The 20,052-nt window shown below is 40.8% G+C and overlaps 3 protein-coding genes across 7 annotated transcripts in view; 1 reads left to right on the top strand and 2 right to left on the bottom strand.

The window, feature by feature from the left end:
* dcxr (dicarbonyl/L-xylulose reductase) overlaps positions 1 to 3,573 on the bottom strand; it is a 6,142-nt gene extending 2,569 nt beyond the window's left edge. The window contains exons 1-6 of one of the 4 annotated variants that reach the window (XM_043231001.1): positions 3,313 to 3,572; positions 2,300 to 2,397; positions 927 to 944; positions 701 to 855; positions 581 to 623; positions 30 to 129 (exon numbers count right to left, since the gene is read on the bottom strand). In XM_043231001.1, coding sequence (XP_043086936.1) covers positions 30 to 129; positions 581 to 623; positions 701 to 855; positions 927 to 944; positions 2,300 to 2,397; positions 3,313 to 3,364 — 466 coding nt within the window. In that variant the 5' untranslated portion in view covers positions 3,365 to 3,572. Of the gene's footprint in view, positions 1 to 29; positions 130 to 580; positions 624 to 700; positions 856 to 926; positions 945 to 2,299; positions 2,398 to 3,312 lie in introns of all 4 variants that reach the window. The other 3 variants (XM_043230999.1, XM_043231002.1, XM_043231000.1) reach the window with 3 other exon arrangements.
* Positions 3,574 to 4,899: 1,326 nt separating this feature from the next.
* rfng (RFNG O-fucosylpeptide 3-beta-N-acetylglucosaminyltransferase) lies at positions 4,900 to 13,239 on the bottom strand. 2 transcript variants are annotated; one of them, XM_043230928.1, is made up of 10 exons: positions 13,031 to 13,239; positions 10,996 to 11,382; positions 9,733 to 9,765; positions 9,033 to 9,081; positions 8,847 to 8,949; positions 8,351 to 8,504; positions 7,977 to 8,062; positions 7,055 to 7,220; positions 6,302 to 6,387; positions 4,900 to 6,196 (listed from the first exon to the last, which is right to left on the bottom strand). In XM_043230928.1, the coding sequence occupies exons 2-10, from the start codon at positions 11,305 to 11,307 to the stop codon at positions 6,130 to 6,132; spliced, it is 1,056 nt and encodes a 351-aa protein (XP_043086863.1). In that variant the 5' UTR covers positions 11,308 to 11,382; positions 13,031 to 13,239; the 3' UTR covers positions 4,900 to 6,129. The 2 variants fall into 2 exon arrangements, with proteins under 2 accessions (XP_043086863.1, XP_043086864.1); XM_043230929.1 differs by lacking the exon at positions 9,733 to 9,765 and having other exon boundaries at positions 13,031 to 13,237.
* Positions 13,240 to 13,338: 99 nt separating this feature from the next.
* On the top strand, positions 13,339 to 19,446 carry sgca (sarcoglycan, alpha). Its single transcript, XM_043230927.1, has 10 exons — positions 13,339 to 13,431; positions 13,806 to 13,899; positions 14,729 to 14,857; positions 14,942 to 15,096; positions 16,129 to 16,198; positions 16,267 to 16,465; positions 16,644 to 16,806; positions 17,524 to 17,732; positions 18,120 to 18,146; positions 18,493 to 19,446. Exons 1-10 carry the CDS (start codon positions 13,354 to 13,356, stop codon positions 18,635 to 18,637), a joined length of 1,269 nt encoding a protein of 422 aa, XP_043086862.1. The 5' UTR covers positions 13,339 to 13,353; the 3' UTR covers positions 18,638 to 19,446.
* Positions 19,447 to 20,052: the final 606 nt, after the last annotated feature.

Genomic DNA, 20,052 nt, shown 5'->3' with positions numbered 1-20,052 from the left:
TCGCGTCATAGATTAGAGCGGCGTCTCACAGTAAACAGCGTGATCTTTCAGAGCGCACTGTGAGGCTTGACTCGAGACGTTCACGATAGATCCTCCACATCCCCGGGACTTCATCCCTCGAGCCACGATCTACAACACACACACACACACACACACACACACACACAGAGACACACACACAGAGACACACACACACACACACACACACACAGAGACACACACACAGAGACACACACACAGAGACACACACAGAGACACACACACACACAGAGACACACACACACACACACACACAGAGACACACACACACACACACACACACACACACAGAGACACACACAGACACACACACACACACACACACACACAGACACACACACACACACACACACACACACACACACACACACACACACACACACACACAGAGACACACACACACACAGAGACACACACAGAGACACACACACACACAGAGACACACACACACACACACACACACAGCGCACAGAACACACACAAGCAGAGCTGTCTCTCTGGTAGAGCGTCCTCTGGTAGCGCGGCGCGCCGTTCTTCTCACCTGAGCGACGTGAAGAGCAGCTTTGACGTTGAGGCTGAAAGACCTGAGAAAGCAACCAGAAACACACTCAGACGGCGTCCAAACACAGAGACAGAGCGGAGCGATCTCTCAGAGTCCTACTGGTCAAACTGCTCCGGCGTGACGTCCAGAAAGGGCTGCAGTTTAGCGCAGGCAGCGTTGTTGACCAGGAGGTCCACGGGACCCGTGTCCTTCAGAGCTTGTTCTGTGGCGTCCCAGTCTGACAGATCCACACACACCGGCTCAATGGAGGGACACTGCGGCTCAGAAACAGACCGTCACACACACACAGACACACACACACACACACACAAGCATGCACACACACCGGCTCAATGGAGGGACACTGTGGGTCAGAAACAGACCGTCACACACACATATACACACAGATCCACACACACACACACACACAGATCCACACACACACACACAAGCATGCACACACACACACACACACACAGCATGCACACACACACACACACACACACACATATACACACAGACACACACACACACACACATGCACACACACACACACACACATCTATCTTTCATTCCATGAAACAGTCTCAGGATGAGAATAAATGAGAAGGTTTCTTATTAACTAAGTAAGACTCTTTTTATTTTAAGGTGTCCTTATTATACACTTTCCATGTACTTAGTTTTATAATAACAGAAAACACATAATCCCACGCAGACTACCTTCAACACGTTCCTCAGCTCTTAACAAGAACACCTTCAAATAAGTGGAAATGTAACCCTAACAATTAAATTACAGTGAAGATGTTCATTACAAAGAGGGTTAAATCTGAATATTTTCACACACACACACACACATAAAGATTTTATTCATTTCTTTCCAAAACAGCATTGCATTACGTGTAGGACATTATTATTTAACTCTTTCATTTCCTGTGAGTTCTTCTTGTTTTCTTCTCCCATGTGCTCTTTCTGCCCTACTTTCAGTTAATTATCTCGTTGTGTTCAGGTGTTTTCAGTTAATTAACTCATTTACTTTGTGTATATAAGTTCCTGTTTGTTTCGTCTCCTCTTTTAATGTGTGTGTGTGTGTGTGTGTGTGCGCGCGTGCTCTTTTTCTTTGTTTTCTGAACTGAAACGCTCTTAAACTGTTTCTAATGATTTGAAACGATCTCAAATGCCAGGTCGCTGCTTAAGACCCATTTTAAGGCGGCTGTGGTTTAAAATTAAACCATTATGATCCTACGGTGATCTTAAATATAACAACTTAATTATAAAAAGCTGAGAGTGATCGGTGTTGAGTGAAGTTTTAGAAAAGTCATCAAATGTAATCATTTACAGTACTTTAACTGATATCATTACATTTACAATGACTTTATTAAACTACTACTTCTGTACACTTCGGTTACTTTTCAAAATGTCTAATAATTAAGATTAGAGTAATAGTTTTAAAGCACAGACTCGGAGATGAATCTGAGGTCACAACGTTTTAAAAACATGATGTAGTTTTTAATAGCTATCATGCAGTTTTTTTAATCAAATCCTGACAAATTATTAAGAATGTGTCCTGAACTCCTGAAACACTGAAGAAATCAATTAGTGACGTGTGTGAGAACATGCAGATATAACCCCCTTGTCAACTTTTTTTATTGGTAACCGTAAGCTTTCTCAGTAACGTGAGCTGATGAGTTGTTTGTTCTGTGGCGGCCGAGGGGTCGTTACCTCCAGCACCAGACTCTCCAGATCGGCCCGAGTGCGCGTGACGGCCGTGACCTTTGACCCGCAGCGAGCCAGAGCCAGAGCCGTGGCCCGTCCAATCCCTGCGAGGCATTGAGAGAGACTCAAATGAACTCTTAAAGAGACGGTTGCTTTCTCCCGTGGGTCTTCTGTTAAAACCTAAATGCTGAGCTGCTCAGAGTCTCACGCTTCATTAATAGTAACTATACTCGTCACAATATCTTAAAACTTTATATGCATACATACAGTACAGTCATGTCAAACATTACAGACAGTAAACTGCAGATATAGATGTTTGCTGACTCTTTTAATAAAACCTTCACCAGCCCATTAACTTTATGATTGAATTCATTAATTTATTAAGTAATTATAACAAACAGTTCTGACTTTTTATTCTTGCAATTCTGAGGATAATAACTGTAAGAGACGTAGATGTAGAATAATTTTTTTTTATTCTTCACAGTTTACATTATTTTTTATCACGTAAGTCAGACCTTTTCTGGTCATTTTAGGTTCATGTCTTGCAGTTCTCTCTTTCGATAGCTGATAGCGTTTCTTCTCTGAATTGAACATTAATCTCTTGCTATTTTGAGTTAACATAAAAAGTTGGAATTGGGAAATAAAAGTCACAAATCCCAGTTACAGTAATATTATGAGAAGTCTATCTTCCACTGACTTTCATTTCAAGTATATATATATATATATATATATATATATATATATATATATATATATATATATATATATATATATATATATATATATATATATTTTTTTAGATTCCAGAATGTTTTCTTTTATGTTGTGCATTTTCAACTTTAATATTAAAGCTGATAGATAGATAGATAGATAGATAGATAGATAGATAGATAGATAGATAGATAGATAGATAGATAGATAGATAGATAGATGAATAATGCATACTTTTATGGAGAGTTTCTGTGTTTCTGAGCTCATGTTCAGTCGTGAATTCTTAGTAAACTAATGTAAAAGCTCACCTTTCCCAGCTCCAGTCACTAGAGCTCTCTTTCCTCTGAACGAGATCTCCATATCTCCTCGATTCAGACGTGAAACCGACCCCGACTCGTTCAGCAGAAACCCCGAGCGTTCTCCGTTCACCTCCGAGCCCGACGATCAGCTCCGGACCGGAAGGACGTGTTCGTCACGTGACCCGTGAACGGGCTTTTAGAACGCTGTCTTTGACCTGACCACGGGCACACAGACTAGTTGTTTATGCTTTTAACTTTTATTTTGGACAGTGTAGTTAGTAACAGACGGGGGAGAGAGAGAGAGAGAGACAGAGAGAGAGAGAGAGAGAGAGAGAGAGAGAGAGAGAGAGAGAGAGAGAGAGAGAGAGAGAGAGAGAGAGAGAGAGAGAGAGAGAGAGAGAGAGAGAGAGAGAGAGAGAGAGAGAGAGAGAGAGAGAGAGAGAGAGAGAGAGAGAGAGAGAGAGAGAGAGAGAGAGAGAGAGAGAGAGAGAGAGAGAGAGAGAGAGAGAGAGAGAGAGAGAGAGAGAGAGAGAGAGAGAGAGAGAGAGAGAGAGAGAGAGAGAGAGAGAGAGAGAGAGAGAGAGAGAGAGAGAGAGAGAGAGAGAGAGAGAGAGAGAGAGAGAGAGAGAGAGAGAGAGAGAGAGAGAGAGAGAGAGAGAGAGAGAGAGAGAGAGAGAGAGAGAGAGAGAGAGAGAGAGAGAGAGAGAGAGAGAGAGAGAGAGACAGAGAGACAGAGAGAGAGACAGAGAGAGAGACAGAGAGAGAGAGACAGAGAGAGAGACAGAGAGAGAGAAGGGCGGGATTCGAACTCGGGACTCAGACACAGCTCCACGTGAGAGATTAACACAGTAAATAATATTAGTGCATGGTTTGTTAGGATAGGACTGTATCTAGCCGTGACACAACTATTTAAAAATCTGAGGCTGCAAAACAATATTGATAAATCTAAATATTGAGGAATTAAGATCACCTTTGAAGTTTTCGAAATGCATGTTACTGATCAAAAATGAAGTTTTGATTTATTTACGGTAGGTTAACCTACAAAATATCTTCTTGGACTATGATCTTTATGTAATTTTTGGATGTTGACCCACACTGTGCTGCTCAGGGTCACGCTGCTGCTGCTGCTGGTGGATAAATTACAGATTGAATAAACCACCAGAATAATACAAATCATTTGTAAACCTGCCTATTATATGGGCTCACGTTCTGAACCATGTGGTTTGCTTCAAATAAGGTCCTTTAAGGATCATTAAAAGGCTAAAATCGTAAGATTTTAGAGTCTGAAAGAATTCATGGTCATACACAAATCAGTACTTCTTGCATTTTGTAGATACTTTCATCCAAAGTAACTTCCAGTAATTTTGATTTAATTCATACATAATCCTGGAAATCAAACCAACTGATTAAACTCTGTCATTCATTAATTACATACGATATTTCAATAAAGTGGTTTTGAATAACGTTACCAGTGCATGAACAAAAATACTCCTTGAATACTCCATGTTGAGTATTACTGCACATTTGAATACTTTGAACCTAGCAGCTGTACTGCAGTAGAAGACATCATGTTCAGATGAATCGTACACTGGCACATGCATAATAAATAAATTTATTAAAATGAAAAACATACATCATTATCAGTTTATCAAAAAAGAAAATCGGGTACGAAAAGCAGTCAAGCGCGACGGCGTTAGGGACGGCGACGGAGCAGGACGTCTGTCACGGTTCAAGAAAGAGGAGTCATGTAGTTTTCAGAAAGCACTGGCCTGCAGTGAAGCATGTGTTTGTGCAAATATCAGAAGCATCAATATTTAACATCATCATCATCATCATCATCATCATCATCATCATCACACTCACACTGGTGTTTCAATGGAAATAATTCAACTACGATCGGATAAATTATTAAAACTTGAAGTGATAATTGCTTTTTGGTCTTATATATGTGTGCTGTGTGTCTAAAAAGACCCTTCATGAATGAAGAAGAAGACGAGCTGAAAGGCCTTGGAAGAAGAAGAGCTGCAGAAATACGGAAAACACAATACTATAAAACTGCATCAACACTGTTCTTCTTTTTGCACACATTTACAGGCTTCTGAGGGCATGCTATGGTCACGAGGGAAAAAAAGACTCTATAAAGATGATGTAAAAGCCGCAGAAATGTGTCTTGAATCAATTAAACAGCGAGAAGGAAAAAATCCGGCAGTAAATCTGAGAGAAAGCGCAATACTGTCAAAACACTCTTACGACAGGGACTCGTTTGTGTCCAAATCATTTGGCAATTCCCACATAATTCAGAACAAATATGCATTTAATAAATTACAGCCACCCTGTTGAACCATATAAAATGTAAAAAACAAGTTGAAAATAGTGAACATTAGCTGATGTGCTCATCCTCGGGCCGCCCCGGATCGGCTCTGCGGTGAATGGGTGCCGTCAGAATGAGAGTCAAACAGCTGATAAAAACTATAATCCACAGCACTCCGGTCCATCAGTTAACATCCAGAGAAACCTGATCAAACCAGTTAAAATATGGGTCAACTAAACAAAAATATTGTGCACAGACCAACCCAAAACGGTCCAAAATGATTTGTTTGTGGACTGTGGTGTTTTTAGCAGCTGTTTGGATTCTCATTCTGACGGCACCCATTCACATCCATTAGAGACGCATTTCTACAAACCTGATGAAGAACTATTTGGGATGGCCTGAGGGCGAGTAAACGTCCATCAAATATATATTTTTGGGTAAACCGTTCCTTTAACAGTCTTTACACATGTATTATTTTGGTATGAAGAGGTTTATGGCCGCCGGTGTCCCAGAGGTCAGGGGTGAGTCTTGTCTGGACACCACTCTGTGTCGGGGTAGAGCAGGCAGTGAACCGTCTTAAACCTGGACACATAACGGTCGCTTCATAAAAAACAGCACTTAAAACTTTACTTTGAAGTAATAGAAAATGACTAAATGTATCAGGTGTGTGTGTGTGTGTGTGTGTACCGTGTCGGGTCTTCAGCCAATGAGAACGCTCCTCCGACACTGACCACATTCCTCCTGTTCTCAAAGCCTCCGTAACTCAGGGTCACCTGTGGAGGACAGAACCCGTGAGCATCTATCTATATTCATAGTGGTCACTCGCTAAATCTCGTGAGAAATTTGCACCGTTTTAATATATACAGTATCATGTGTGACTACTGTACATTTAAATGCTCAGTAAAAAAAACAAGCAAATAAAGATAGAAAGCATAAAATTTAGCTGATTTACATATGCAAAAATAATGCAATTCAGGTAGCTTTTAGTATTTAAGTTCCCCCTTTTAAATAAAATATTTCTCTCTATTAAAGCTACTAATGTTGTGTCAGATTCTCTTTCTTTCATTGTTTGATTGACAGATCCGATGTACTGAGGTCACCGTGTTCATGAGCTGTTCTAACTGAATGTCTGTGAAGTCATTAAAGCGTACCTTCAGGTGTGTGCTTGAGGCTTAATGCACTTCCTTCTCATGCTTTTTCATTCAGACAAGCGGCTATTTTCAGGGTTCCTACACGTTTAATTTAAAAAAATCCATACTATAATTTTCAAGCCTCAAATGGTTCGTACAGCACTTATATTCGGTAGGTCATCTCTAAACATTAGTATTCTTTAAGGCTGATTTATTGCACGCACGCAAGAAACATTTTTGAGCATCACCGCCATCTTAACGGAGCTGTACTTGCTCTAAAGGCGTCTAATGGTAGTCCCTGGGACCTGACCTGCTGGAGAAGGCCGTCTGTGGGCAGTCTCTGCAGGTTCTCCAGGTGAGAGTGGAACAGGCCGGTGTGGGTCAGAGGAACCTCCAGAAGAGCCTCGATGATGTAACCCACCGTACAGTCGTCCGGGAGACGGATCTTCTCCGCCGTCGTGATGAAGTTTCCAAGACTGAGAGAGGATTTCAAACAAACAATCACAGCACTATTATTTCAGGGTAAAAATGAATAGCACGCAAAATAAACACGCATGTGTACCGCGTATATTTATTATGCATATATAGATAGGATCGTTCTGGATACAGTTCATTTTAATGACTGGTTTGACAGCACTAGTGAAGACATTCACATCTCTACGGATTTACACGTAAACCTGGTTTTTGTGGCCCGTGCAAAGTGAAAAATAAAAAGCGGTGTCTTGAAGATATTATTACACGTCGGAGTCTAAACGGTTGCGCAGGCAGTCATGTGCACGCTGAATAAATCAGCCAAGAATGCGGAAAAACAGGCAGTAAATCAGTGATGCTTTGCTTAAAAACCACGAGTGGAAAAAAACTAATCAAATTCCATAACGTACCTAAAGTGCTCTATTTTCACTCAAAAGATCCTTTAATGCTACTTAAGATGAACTAAGTGTACTCAGCTGTGCGATTTCAGAACTGCATTAATATGAACTAAAACGTACGTTTAACACACTATGGGTTTATTAAAAAATGTTTTTATTCTAGTGTACGAAAGTGCTGATTAATACACTTTTAAATACAGAGATATTTTAGTTCACGCCTTTCCAAAACGGCACACTTACATGATCTTACGTTTATCTCAAGAAGCACTAAAGAATCGTTTTTAGTGCATTAGGTACAAAATTAATTCACTTGTTGTTCACCTGGGACAGCGCGAGCTTCACAGAGCTAGTAAGCGAGCTCACCTGGCCCACGGACTCATCTTGAGCGCCAGGCCCCGGCTGATGCAGAACCCGGCTCCTCCGGTGGCGAACCAGAACTTCACCGAGACCTGCGGCAGATCACCATTAATCTGATCCAAAGACTTTAACCTAATGATAACGGCTAATACACATTCTTTTTTTGGTCATAGAAACAGAAACACAGAAAACAGCGATGCTTAAGAGATTACTAAATCATCATAAAGATGAGAACACTTCATCATAACATTATAAATATCGCAACTTTATCAACTTTTTTAGGTTTAAACATGCACTGCAACCATTACAAATACAATCAGCTATTTTAGTCAGAAGACACTTGTTCGTTCACATCTCTGCCGGCTCTGAGAGCGTCTCACCGATCCGTCGCTCTTGACCCTCTCGGACGCCTCTATGGGATGATCCAGACTGGGTCGGCCCAGATACACGTCCTGACTGTGAGAGTAAGACGCCAGCAGCTCCAGCAGACTGGGCAGGATCACGTAGTTATCATCGTCCACGTGACAGAACCACCTGCAGAAACACAGCGCTCTTCAATAACGGCCTTTCTAAACGACTTCAAGACAAACACGGTTACATTTCTGTCATCTTAGTCCACGTTCATTACTCCAGAGTACACTGATATCATCAATAAGAGACTGTTATCATCGACGTTAAATACAATCATTTTTGTGGAAACCACAGTGCATCAGTTTCCAGAGCAGCAAAAAACGGTTTTCATCACTGATAATGAGAAGCGATTAATCACATCCCTTTTATTTCAAATGCAATTCCAATAAAAACACACTTCTTTGAAATGTTAATATTTCTCAGTTCTGCATTAAAGCAACCTTGAGCAGAGAAAAGGAACTCAACTTTTTCTGTGACTCGATGAACTTGTCGTACTCCACAGACATCTTGCAGCACAGAGCCTGACGAGTGTGCGCCGCCGAGCAGTTAGTGTTGATGATGTTCAGCCCTTCAGGAGATTTAGATCACGTTAAAGTCTTTCACATCAAGAGGAAATGAAACATGAGCGTGAAGACCTGGCTTTCATTTTACCTGCTTTCTGTCGGAGCTCCTTATCCTCTCCATCAGTGAAGATAAACGTCTGAAAAACAGAGTCAAAGTTCACGGCCAAATGCAAACACAGAAAAACGCTTTTAGTTATTTTAGTACAATTACGGTGTAACAGCTTGATTGTGTTTTAATTAGTTTTATATTATATAAACACATGCATGTTCATATTTTATGATTATTTTGTTATTTATAAATATACTACATTTTTCCAAAAACAAAATGCGTGTGTGTGCGTTTATATATAAATAATAAAATATACATATTATTTAAACAAACACTAGTTTTGAATGCCATCAATAAAAAATTGCATAGTAGAATATACATCTCAACATAATAATAACTCTTTATAATAATTTAATAAATTATAAAATAGGACAAAACAAAATTTAAAATAAAGCAGAATTGCAAAAAAATAACGCATTTAAATAAAACGGCCACAAAAATGTATTTGTTAAATGTTCAATACAGTGCTGTAAAATTGTGTAAGTTTCATCATTTTAATTATTTAGACATGGTTTCAAACATTTGAGTCCAGAAAATGTGAAAAAAAAGTCAATTTGGGGGAAAAAGGGCTTCAAATGTAAGCAAACTTGATTTAAAAACCCAAAAGCCTGAACAGATCCACTTTGACGAGGTCTAGGATTGTTTTTGTCAGCGTTCCCAACAACTCTTTAATACATACACATTTATCATCTGTACATACTCTTCGGAAGATCTTGAAAACAGTAAGTAGAGGGTTATTCAAGCAGAAAGTCATAAAGGAAAAAGCCTGGTGGACTTTGTCCTAAAATCTGAACGCTGCAGATCTAACGAGGAAAGAATGTTTCTCCTGGAAGGAGCTGGCACTTCACACTGGAGCCCTTTTTAACCAAACACGTCTCTTTAAGAGCTTGAGGTTTCTCCTGGGCATTAGGGTCTGTTGTGCAACGACGAAACAATGGAGCTGCACTGTTTTACAGGTTAAGTCAATCTGGGGGCCCCCGAGGGCCCCGCACTCAGCGCTCCGGAGAGGCCTCGGGAAGGGGGTGTCTTTGGCAGTGAAGTGAATGTTCTTGATGAAAACACACACACACACACACACACACACACACACACACACGCACACGCACACGCACACGCACACGCACACGCACACACACACGCTCTTGTGTCTGCAGCTCTCAGGTTTCTGAGGAACGTCCTGCTCCAGGGGCCCGAGGGCCACCAGCTCTGGACACCAGTTAACCAGCACACCCTTAAATCAACACACACACACACTGATTACTGTGTGTGTGTGTGTGCTCCACAGTCACCGAGTTGAACTTGGGCTGTTGTCTTGTGTAGTTTTACCATTTCTGAATCGACTCAGCCGCTGTCTGGGTCTGGTGATAGCACTTTTAGCGTAGCTTAGCATAGATCATTGAATCCTATTAGACCAGTAGCATCACGTTCAAAAATGACTAAAGAGTTTCGATATTTTTCCTATTTAAGACCTGACTCTTCTGTAGTTACAGTCACCTAACAAGATCGGAATAAGAAGAAAATTAAAAGTTCTGATTTATATATAAAATGTATATGATGTATATAAAAGTGCATATTGGTTATTAATCAGATCCAAAGTAAAAGATTTGTTTACATTAAGAGTGTGTACTGTGTGTTTATTATATATAAAAAATAAACACACATGCATGGATACATTTAAGAATAAATGTGTTGTTTTTATATTTGATATATATAAATTATATGAATACAATTATATTTTTTTTTATATTTTCAAAATATATAGTGAATGTGTATTTATATACACACACATGGTACACACACATATAATATATACTTTTTTTTTGGGATGCAATTAAATGATTAATCATTTGACAGCAGTAAATGAGATCAAAAAAAATATATATTGTGAGTTTGACCTCAGAGTCTTGAGTATTTATAGACGGACAAATGAAAGCCGTCCTACCTGTTCCTTGGCTTTGGACACCCAGGTCTGGGACAGGAGCTGCAGTCTGGACTTGTGATATTTCCGAGTGGTTTTAACAGCAATAAAAACGTCTCTGAGATCTAAAGAGGAGTCTCTGGATGGGGACCCGGGCGAGCGGGTTTGAGGCGGCCGAACGAGAGCAGCGTGTCTGCGTGTGGCTCCGGCGGGTCTGGGCAGGTCCGTCTGACGCTGAGGAGCCTGTAAGGAGGGAATGAGGAGCACCAGAAGACCACAGAGAGCCAGGGACAGGAGGAAGCAGGTCTTGTTGCTGCAGACATGAGATAAGTGCATCCTTCCGGTGCTTAACCACCTGCTCCGAACGACTGAGCCTCGACTGAGCCCATCCTCACTGCATCGCTGCGGAGCCTGCGCGCACACGCACACACACACACAGAGAGACAGAGACACACACACACAGACACACACACACACACACACACACACAGAGACACACACACACACAGAGACAGAGACACACACACACACACACACAGAGACACACACACAGAGACAGAGACACACACACACAGAGACAGAGAGACAGAGACACACACACACACAGAGACAGAGAGACACACACACAGAGACAGAGACACACACACAGAGACAGAGAGACACACACACAGAGAGACACACACACAGAGAGACACACACACAGAGACACACACACAGAGACACACACACAGAGACAGAGACACACACACAGAGACACACACACAGAGACACACACACAGAGACAGAGACACACACACAGAGACAGAGACACACACACAGAGACAGAGACACACACACACACACACAGAGACACACACACACTTGATTTCAGTGCTAGAAGTCACATTTAGAAAACAATCACAAAGGTGAAGCTTGATGACGCCTTGAAGAAAAAGTTTCTATGAAAGTGTGAATAAATTAATAATAATAATAAAGTTACAGCGAGCTTTTCTCACTTTTTTCCTCAGAACTGCTTTGAAACAAACTCTCAGTCCTGAACTTCTGGGAAAGTCAGCAATTCTGAGTCAGAACTGTGTGATATAAACATGCAACCGCATGTGAAAACATTATCTGAACTATGGATTTATATTTCACAACTCTGACTTTTTCCTCAGAACTGTGAGAAGAGAACCTGCAATTCTGAGAAAATCAGTCCATTGCATTTTTGCCTTTTTTTCTCCTTCGAACTGCGTGACATAAACTTCAGAGAAAGTCAGATATTGTGAGAATTAAGTCAGAATCATGTGATTATAAACATGCAATTTTGACTTTTCTAAGAACTCACAGCTGCGTGTTATAAAGTCAGAATCCGGCGGGTATATTTTGACCTGTTTTAAAAAACAAGACTCAAGTCTATGGAATGCAAAAAGTGAAGCTCAATATCTGAAAACTGATTAGAATGCAGATAAACCTTTTTAATTCTAAGGCGACCATATATATACACATATATATATATATATACATATATATATATATATATATATATATATATATATATATATATATATATATATATATATATATATATATGTGTGTGTGTGTGTGTGTGTGTGTGTGTATGTATATATATAAATAATTGTTAAGATAGAAAATATGACTGGGAAAGTACTTTTAGGTGACATTTAATGAACAAAAAGGTTGAATCTGTTAGTTTAACATCTATAAAAAGGTAAATAATCAACATAAAATAGAACTGAAGACACGATGAAAGCTAAAGAAGGGTAAACCACAACAGATGATTGTTATATTACTCTGAAAGCTTGAATTTGCTCGAAAAACACCAGGATGCTACCCTGTTCAGAGATGTTTAGCACACAGCAGTTCACTTCGATGGAATCGTGTTCAGAAACGCCAGTCATTTTTAGGCTTAATTTTAGTCTGAACTGAAGCGATCTGCTCCGTTCACAAAGAAAGTTCACACACAGCGCACAGAGGTCAAATAAAGTCACTTTTACACCACACACACAACCTAAAACACACACTGTGATTGGAATAAGTGGTGTTTGGTGGAAGCTCTTACGTGCTGCTCCTCGTCGAGTGAAACCAGCGCGACTCCGGATCATCTCCTTATTGTTCTGCTTCGGCTTTTTCTTTCTCGCGATGCTTCCGGAACTTCTCTCATCAACCGTCAACATTCATCACGCTTTTATTCCCGCGGAGCTCCGCTAGCGACCACCGCTGCCGAGTTCGGTGTCGTTTAACGTCCTCGGCTCCGAAGATCGACTAACAGCTAACCGCATCGTCCTTCGTGTTTTGACATGAGCGGCGCCCTCTGGCGGATGTGACGTGCCAGCGCGAGAATGACGTCATCGCGTCCTTGTGGTTTTTGTAGTCCTGATCAGTATGAGCAAAATAGTCGAGTTTGTTTATTCAATGTTATGTTATTGTTGGGCTAATTATTTATACGCAAGTGTAATTTTGGTAAGTTCACTTAATGATTTAATTTATTTCTCGTTCATTTCAACACACTAAAAAACCCGTAAACAAATAACAAAAGATATCTGCTGCCCTCACGTGTCTGTGAGACGAAGCGCGACTATTCTTACTAGTCAACCTCAGTAGTAAACTTACTAGTGAACATGCGCACTGTTTATGATAACACTGTAGTCCTGAGAAAAGAAAAGAAAGTTAATAATAAATAACAATTGCATTACATACAAATTTACTTTAGAAGATGTCACCCCTCCCTCTCTCTTTCACACACACACACACACACACACACACACACACACACACACACACACACACACAGAGCGGGTGATGGAAAGGTTAAATATAGTGCTCTCTGTTTTTAGGGGGCTGGTTCTCTTCACACCGAACCAAGTGTTTCTGTCAATCAAGACTCAAACAAGATGGCAGACAAAGGGAGCTGGACTTTAGCATTAACAGGCAAGTTCATTCTCTTTCTTTTAGACACTTTGAAGATACCCTTAAAAAAAAAAAAACATTTTAAAGCTTGAACAGACATCACATCAGTAGTTTTAGGCGTTTCTTTGCTTTGAACATGTATGGAAGCATAAACACAAGAACTATAAATAAGTGTAATGAGTTTAATAATTCTGTAAAGACACACGTTTATATTCTACATCATCACCGACTCTCCAACACCAGCACTCTCCGTTATATTTCCATTCTGCCCGACTCGAATTCTTTTATCTATTTATAAGAAACACTTGATCCTTCAACACTTCAACTCTTCACCATACCTGCTTTCTTTAGATTTACATGAAAACACACCTCTCTAACTCTAGTGTTCTTTTTCTATTAGTTCTTGTTTTTATTTAAATTACAATCCTCTAACTCTAACACTACAACGCTTCTTTTTTTCCTTCCAACTTCTATTTCTGTGTAAGAATAAGTGTGTGTGTGTGTGTTACTCTGTTACACACACACATAATTATAATTATAAATTATAATTTATTTTCTTTATTAATATATATATATATATATATATATATATATATATATATATATATATATATATATATATATATATATATAACATTTTCTACCCAAGGCTTGTCACATATTTAATCAAATAATGCATTATATTTTAATACATTTGGTCTTTTTTTGTTGTTTTGATTTCTTCTAGTGTTTTCATTTGTAAGCCTAAATGACTAATTGTCGTAATTAACGTAAAATCGATCACCTGAGCTGCGTGAAGCGGAGCGGTGTGTTTGAAGCGGCTGTATGTCTGTGAGTGTGTTCCTCTCAGTCTGCGCAGCTGCTTTTCTGTCGGTCCGGTCCGACAGCATCACAGAGACTCCGGCGGGTCAGCTCTTCGTCTACGAGCTGCACAGAGAGATCTTCCAGAGCGAGTTTGAGCCGTTTCATAAAGTCTTCGGTACGTCCGAGCGGCCGGTCGGAGCTGAGTTCAGAAGCTGAATGATCCCAGTGGTCTCTGACGGTCTCTGGTCCTGATCCGTAGGTCACGTCTATAACGATCCCATGGTGTTTAAGTGTAATAAGGAGCGTTTCCCAGACCTGCCCCGCTGGCTCCGCTTCACCCAGAGAGACCCGTACGAGAACGGCTTCCTGTACGGGACCCCGCTGACGCAGGACCAGGGCCGGAACATCATCGAGGTGACTCTCAACTCATCTGATCCCATGGATGTTTTCCAGCACAAACGTCCTGCTCCACGTCTCTTTTCTCTGTCTCTGGAGCACAGATGCATGTGCCAAAAATCATTAGGATGTGTTCCATGAAGATATTTTGTCAGTTTCCTACCGCAGCTTCATTTCTGATTAGTGATGTGCATTGCTAAGAACTTAACTTTAAAGACGATTTTCTCAATATTTAGATTTTTTTGCTCCCTCCGATTCCAGATTTTCAAAAAGTTGTATCTCAGACAGATAATGTCCGATCACAACACACCAGACATCAGGGGAGAGATGATTTATTCACAATTTCAAAAGATTTTTGGCTGGTTTTGTGGTCCAGGATCACATTTGCATGTAATAATTACTTTGATATTAGTAGCTAATAATTCAGGATGAATTGAAGCCACTCAGGTTTACTCGATTCCCACCAATCATTATTTTATTATTATTTATTAATTTATTTGTTTTTCTTCATCTCTCACTCATCATTGGAATGCATTATAAGTTTTTATCATCAAAGAAAGCATGAGCTTACTAAGACGTATTTATAGGAGGGACAAATATACAAATATACTCTTAATTTAATGCAATTTATTATACTGTAAAGATTTAGTTGATTTTGAATTCTTTTTTGGTCATGCAAAATGATGCATTTTTCTCATTCCATCAGTAATTAAAGAGACCCACTCAAAAAACACAAACTTCTTGGATTTCTTTTTTTATATTTTGTTTAAAAGTTAAATCGTTCCATTAAAGAAACAAAAAATATGTCATGGTTCACAGGGTAGCGTTTAGGACAAAATATGAGTTACTTTAGTTCACAAAACACAACACACACTTCTCTCTGTAACACACACAGATCAACAGGAGACGCTTTAAATGCAGCGCTTGCTTTCGCAAGAGACTTTTAGCATCTTGTGTGGAAGTTTAGAAAATAAAGAGACCAAGTTGTGAAATGTGTGTGAGCGTGATCCCCGTGATCGTCTAATGCCGATGTGTTGTGACCTGTCTCAGATTTTCGTGACCAACAAGCGGAGCTACGACACGTTCAGGGAGCGTCTGGTGATAAACGTGGGTCCTGCAGGTAAATGATCAGATGCTGTGGGAGATACGTCTCTGCTGGACTCGTGAACACATCTCTGCTCCTCGCAGTCAAGCAGATGCCGTATCAGGCCGAGTTCTTCATTGAGCTGAGAGAGATCGAGAAAGTGCTGCCCTCTGCTGTCCAGGAGGAGATCCGGCTGGACGTCCAGAAAATGTGGAGAACTGAGAGACTGGACTTCATCAACATCAGCTCGGCTCTGGACCGAGGCGGCCGTGTTCCTCTGCCCCTGCCGGGATACTTCGAGGGGTGAGACGCTTTCTACACCCTCTCTACTCTTGTTATTATTACTATTATGCTTTTTGTTGTTGTTGCTATTATAGTATTATATTATATTATTACATCATTATAGTATGCTATTCCGTACTGTTATATATGTGTAGCAGTGTTTTGGGTTGTTGAGCGCACTCGGGGTGTTGTGTGTCAGTGTGTACGTGAAGCTGGGTTCAGACCGGCCCTTCTCTGAGTGTCTGCTGCGTCTGTCCTCCTCCGAGCACCAGAGAGAGTGTGTGTCCGGAAGAAAGATCAGCGGAGACTGCAGCACCTGCTCCAACCCTGCTAACTGTATCAGCTGGTGTAGATCAGAGCTGGTGAGACACACACACACACACACACACAGAGACAGACAGACACACACACACAAAGACAGACACACACACACACAGAGACAGACGGACACACACACACACACACACACACACAGAGACAGACAGACACACACACAAAGAGACAGACACACACACACACACACACAGAGACAGACAGACACACACACACACACACACAAAGAGACAGACACACACACACACACACAGAGACACACAGAGACAGACAGACACACACACACACACACACAAAGAGACACAGAGACACACACACACACACACAGAGACAGACACACACACACAGAGACACACACACACACACACACACACACACACACACACATAGAGACAGACACATACAGAGACACACACACACACACACACAGAGACACACAGACACACACACACACACACACAAAGAGACAGACACACACACAGAGTAACACACACACACACAAAGAGACAGACACACACACAGAGTAACACACACACACACACACACACACACACACACACACACAAAGAGACAGACAGAGACACACACACAGAGACAGAGACAGACACACACACACATAAAGAGAGACACATACACACACACACACACACACACAGATGCACACATACAGACACACACACACACACACACACACACACACTTCTGTAGTGTGTTCTTCAGCTCCACACACTCCTCTCATCCCACAGCTGGACCAGTCCAGGCCCGCTCCTCCGGCTCCGGCCCCGACCGAGGGCCCCGGAGTCCTGCCGTGGGCCGGAGAGTTCATTCCCCCAGAGTCTCCTCCGGACAGAGACTTCTTCCCGGACTACATGCTGACGGTCATCGCTCCGCTGGCTCTGGTGCTGCTCCTCTGTCTGCTGCTGACCTACATCATGTGCTGCAGGAGAGAGGGAGTGTATGTCCAGACACAACACACACATCACACGAAAGATACTACAAATAGCTTTTATAATAAGATGAATGAATACGTTTGTAGTACAGTATTTGTCTGAGATGCAGCTATTTGAAAATCAGGGTGAAAAAAAATCTCCTTTAAAATTGTCCAAATGAAGTTCTTAGCAATGAATATTACTAATCAGAAATTATGTATTTATGGCAGGAAGTGTACAAAATACCTTCATGGTACATCATCATTATTTAATATCACGTATCATAATATATTCAGTGCTGCTGAAGACGGCGTCTGTGCTCCAGAGACACATATAAAGACCTTTATTTTGGATGTGATGAATGGAGAACTACAGAGTTCTTTCTGAAAAGTTCTCTTCTCTGTTTTTCACAGCCTGAAACGAAACACCAAGACTCCGGAGTAAGTACGCTCTCTGTTTGAATCTGATCGTGTTTCCAAGGAAGCATGCTTCGAGAAAATACTCGTTCGCTAAATGACATCCAGTGCATGTCTCCTACTAACTTTAATGAGATGATTCCAAAGCATCATTTCTCACAATATATGCACTTTTGCTTTCAAACACTGTTTTTAAGGAGAAGATCTCTTGTCTGTTTATGATCCGTGCTGATGTAGGGCTGTGTGATTGTTTCGGTGCTCACATGTTAAAGCGAGGCACGTTCATGTCGTTGCATGATGAAGCGCTCTCTCAGTATCTCGAGGCGTTCTGCTGTATTTCCGTGTGGTCTGAGCTCTCTTTCTCGCTCAGCCTGCAGCTCTATCATCAGCGCACCATCCAGGGGAACGCCGGCGAGCTGCGGAGGATGGCCGGCGGCGAGCGGAGCACCGTGGATCGTCCTCGTCAGTGTCTACAGCCGCTGCTGATGAACGAGCAGGCCATGGCCCAGAGCTGAGCGCACGCTTAGATATCTCGCCAGTTACAGTCAATACATCAGAACATCATTTTTAATCAGTAATGTGCATCGCCGAGGACTTCCTTTGGACAACTTTAAAGATAGTTTAGACGTTTATGCACCCTCGGATTCTAGATATGCGATATTTCACAATAACGGACCCTTATGGTTGGTTTTTTGTTCTTCAGGGTCACAAATGCTGTGGAAGGAGCCGCTCTGAAGAGTCTTTACGCGGCTCTTTTCCGTTCTGCACTCATTGTCGTAAACAAGGACAGAAGAACTCATGAATCCTGAATGCATGCTGCTGGGCCGTGTTTCAGCGGTCTGTGTGATGAACTGAACTGTTATCTGTTCTTCACACAGAGCTCAGCTTCTTCAATCACTAACCGGTTCAACCCTCGGTCGTTTGGTCACAACATAATATTTAGGAAATATGAAAAACAGCCATTTTCAATCAACCAATCAAGTAAACAGTCTTTGATCACGTCTAATATACAGACACGGTCAAATAATAACCAGTATATTATTAGTCTTTCTGAAGATCACTGAAGACTGGAGTAATGATGCTGAAATTAATTACGGCTGTGCACAAGAAACAGATAGCAATATTTCACAATATCACTGCTTTCGCTGTACTTGTGATCAAATAAACGCAGACTTGGTGAGCAGAAGAGACTCAAGAACGAATATCATTGAAAGAAAATATATCTGTTTGTTTAAAGCGTGCTGTCTTTGGTCGGTTTTGAGCTTCTTATATAAACTGTTTGATGTGGATAACGTTTAACATTAAATCCTTCCATTATTCTGTTGAAGATGTGTTCAGTAGTTCTTCATGCATTTGGTGCCGTCCATCGACGGGTTTAGTTTTAGAGAGCTGTCTAGAAAAGAAACGTGTCAGACCTGCTTTATCTGTCCGTTTGAGCTCTTCGTTTCGAACCCACGATTTCCTCCTGATTTCCTTCTTTTAGATGAATCAGAGTTTTTTTATATTAGTCCAAAAGAAGACCAATAAAGAACCAAATGCGTATTTTACGCTTTTAAATATAACTAAATTGGACTGGAATGAAAGAAAGATGGGCTCATTTCACCATTTCATTTGTGACTATGCTTTTTATTTGTGACAGAACTATGCTTTTAAAACTACTGTGATGAGAGTTTTATCTCCACAAGTGTGCATTTATTTTTCATGAAATAACACTTAAAATGACGAATGAACCTCTAAATGTGCACATACTGTATGTAGGGTTTTCTGAGTTAAATACTAAAAAAAGCCATCTTTTGTGAAGGCCATGATGCATCTGCTCAGCAAACTGAGTTTTGGTTTGATTTGAGAGAAGTTTTTTTCTTGCTAGACTGTGATGATAAACGGTCAAAGAAGCCTTATTTTTATGTTGAGATTTAATTAGGCTTTTTTT

This window comes from Puntigrus tetrazona, unplaced genomic scaffold, assembly GCF_018831695.1.
Source record: "Puntigrus tetrazona isolate hp1 unplaced genomic scaffold, ASM1883169v1 S000000270, whole genome shotgun sequence".
NCBI lineage: Eukaryota > Metazoa > Chordata > Actinopteri > Cypriniformes > Cyprinidae > Puntigrus > Puntigrus tetrazona.
This window is presented reverse-complemented; position numbering and strand designations above follow the sequence as displayed.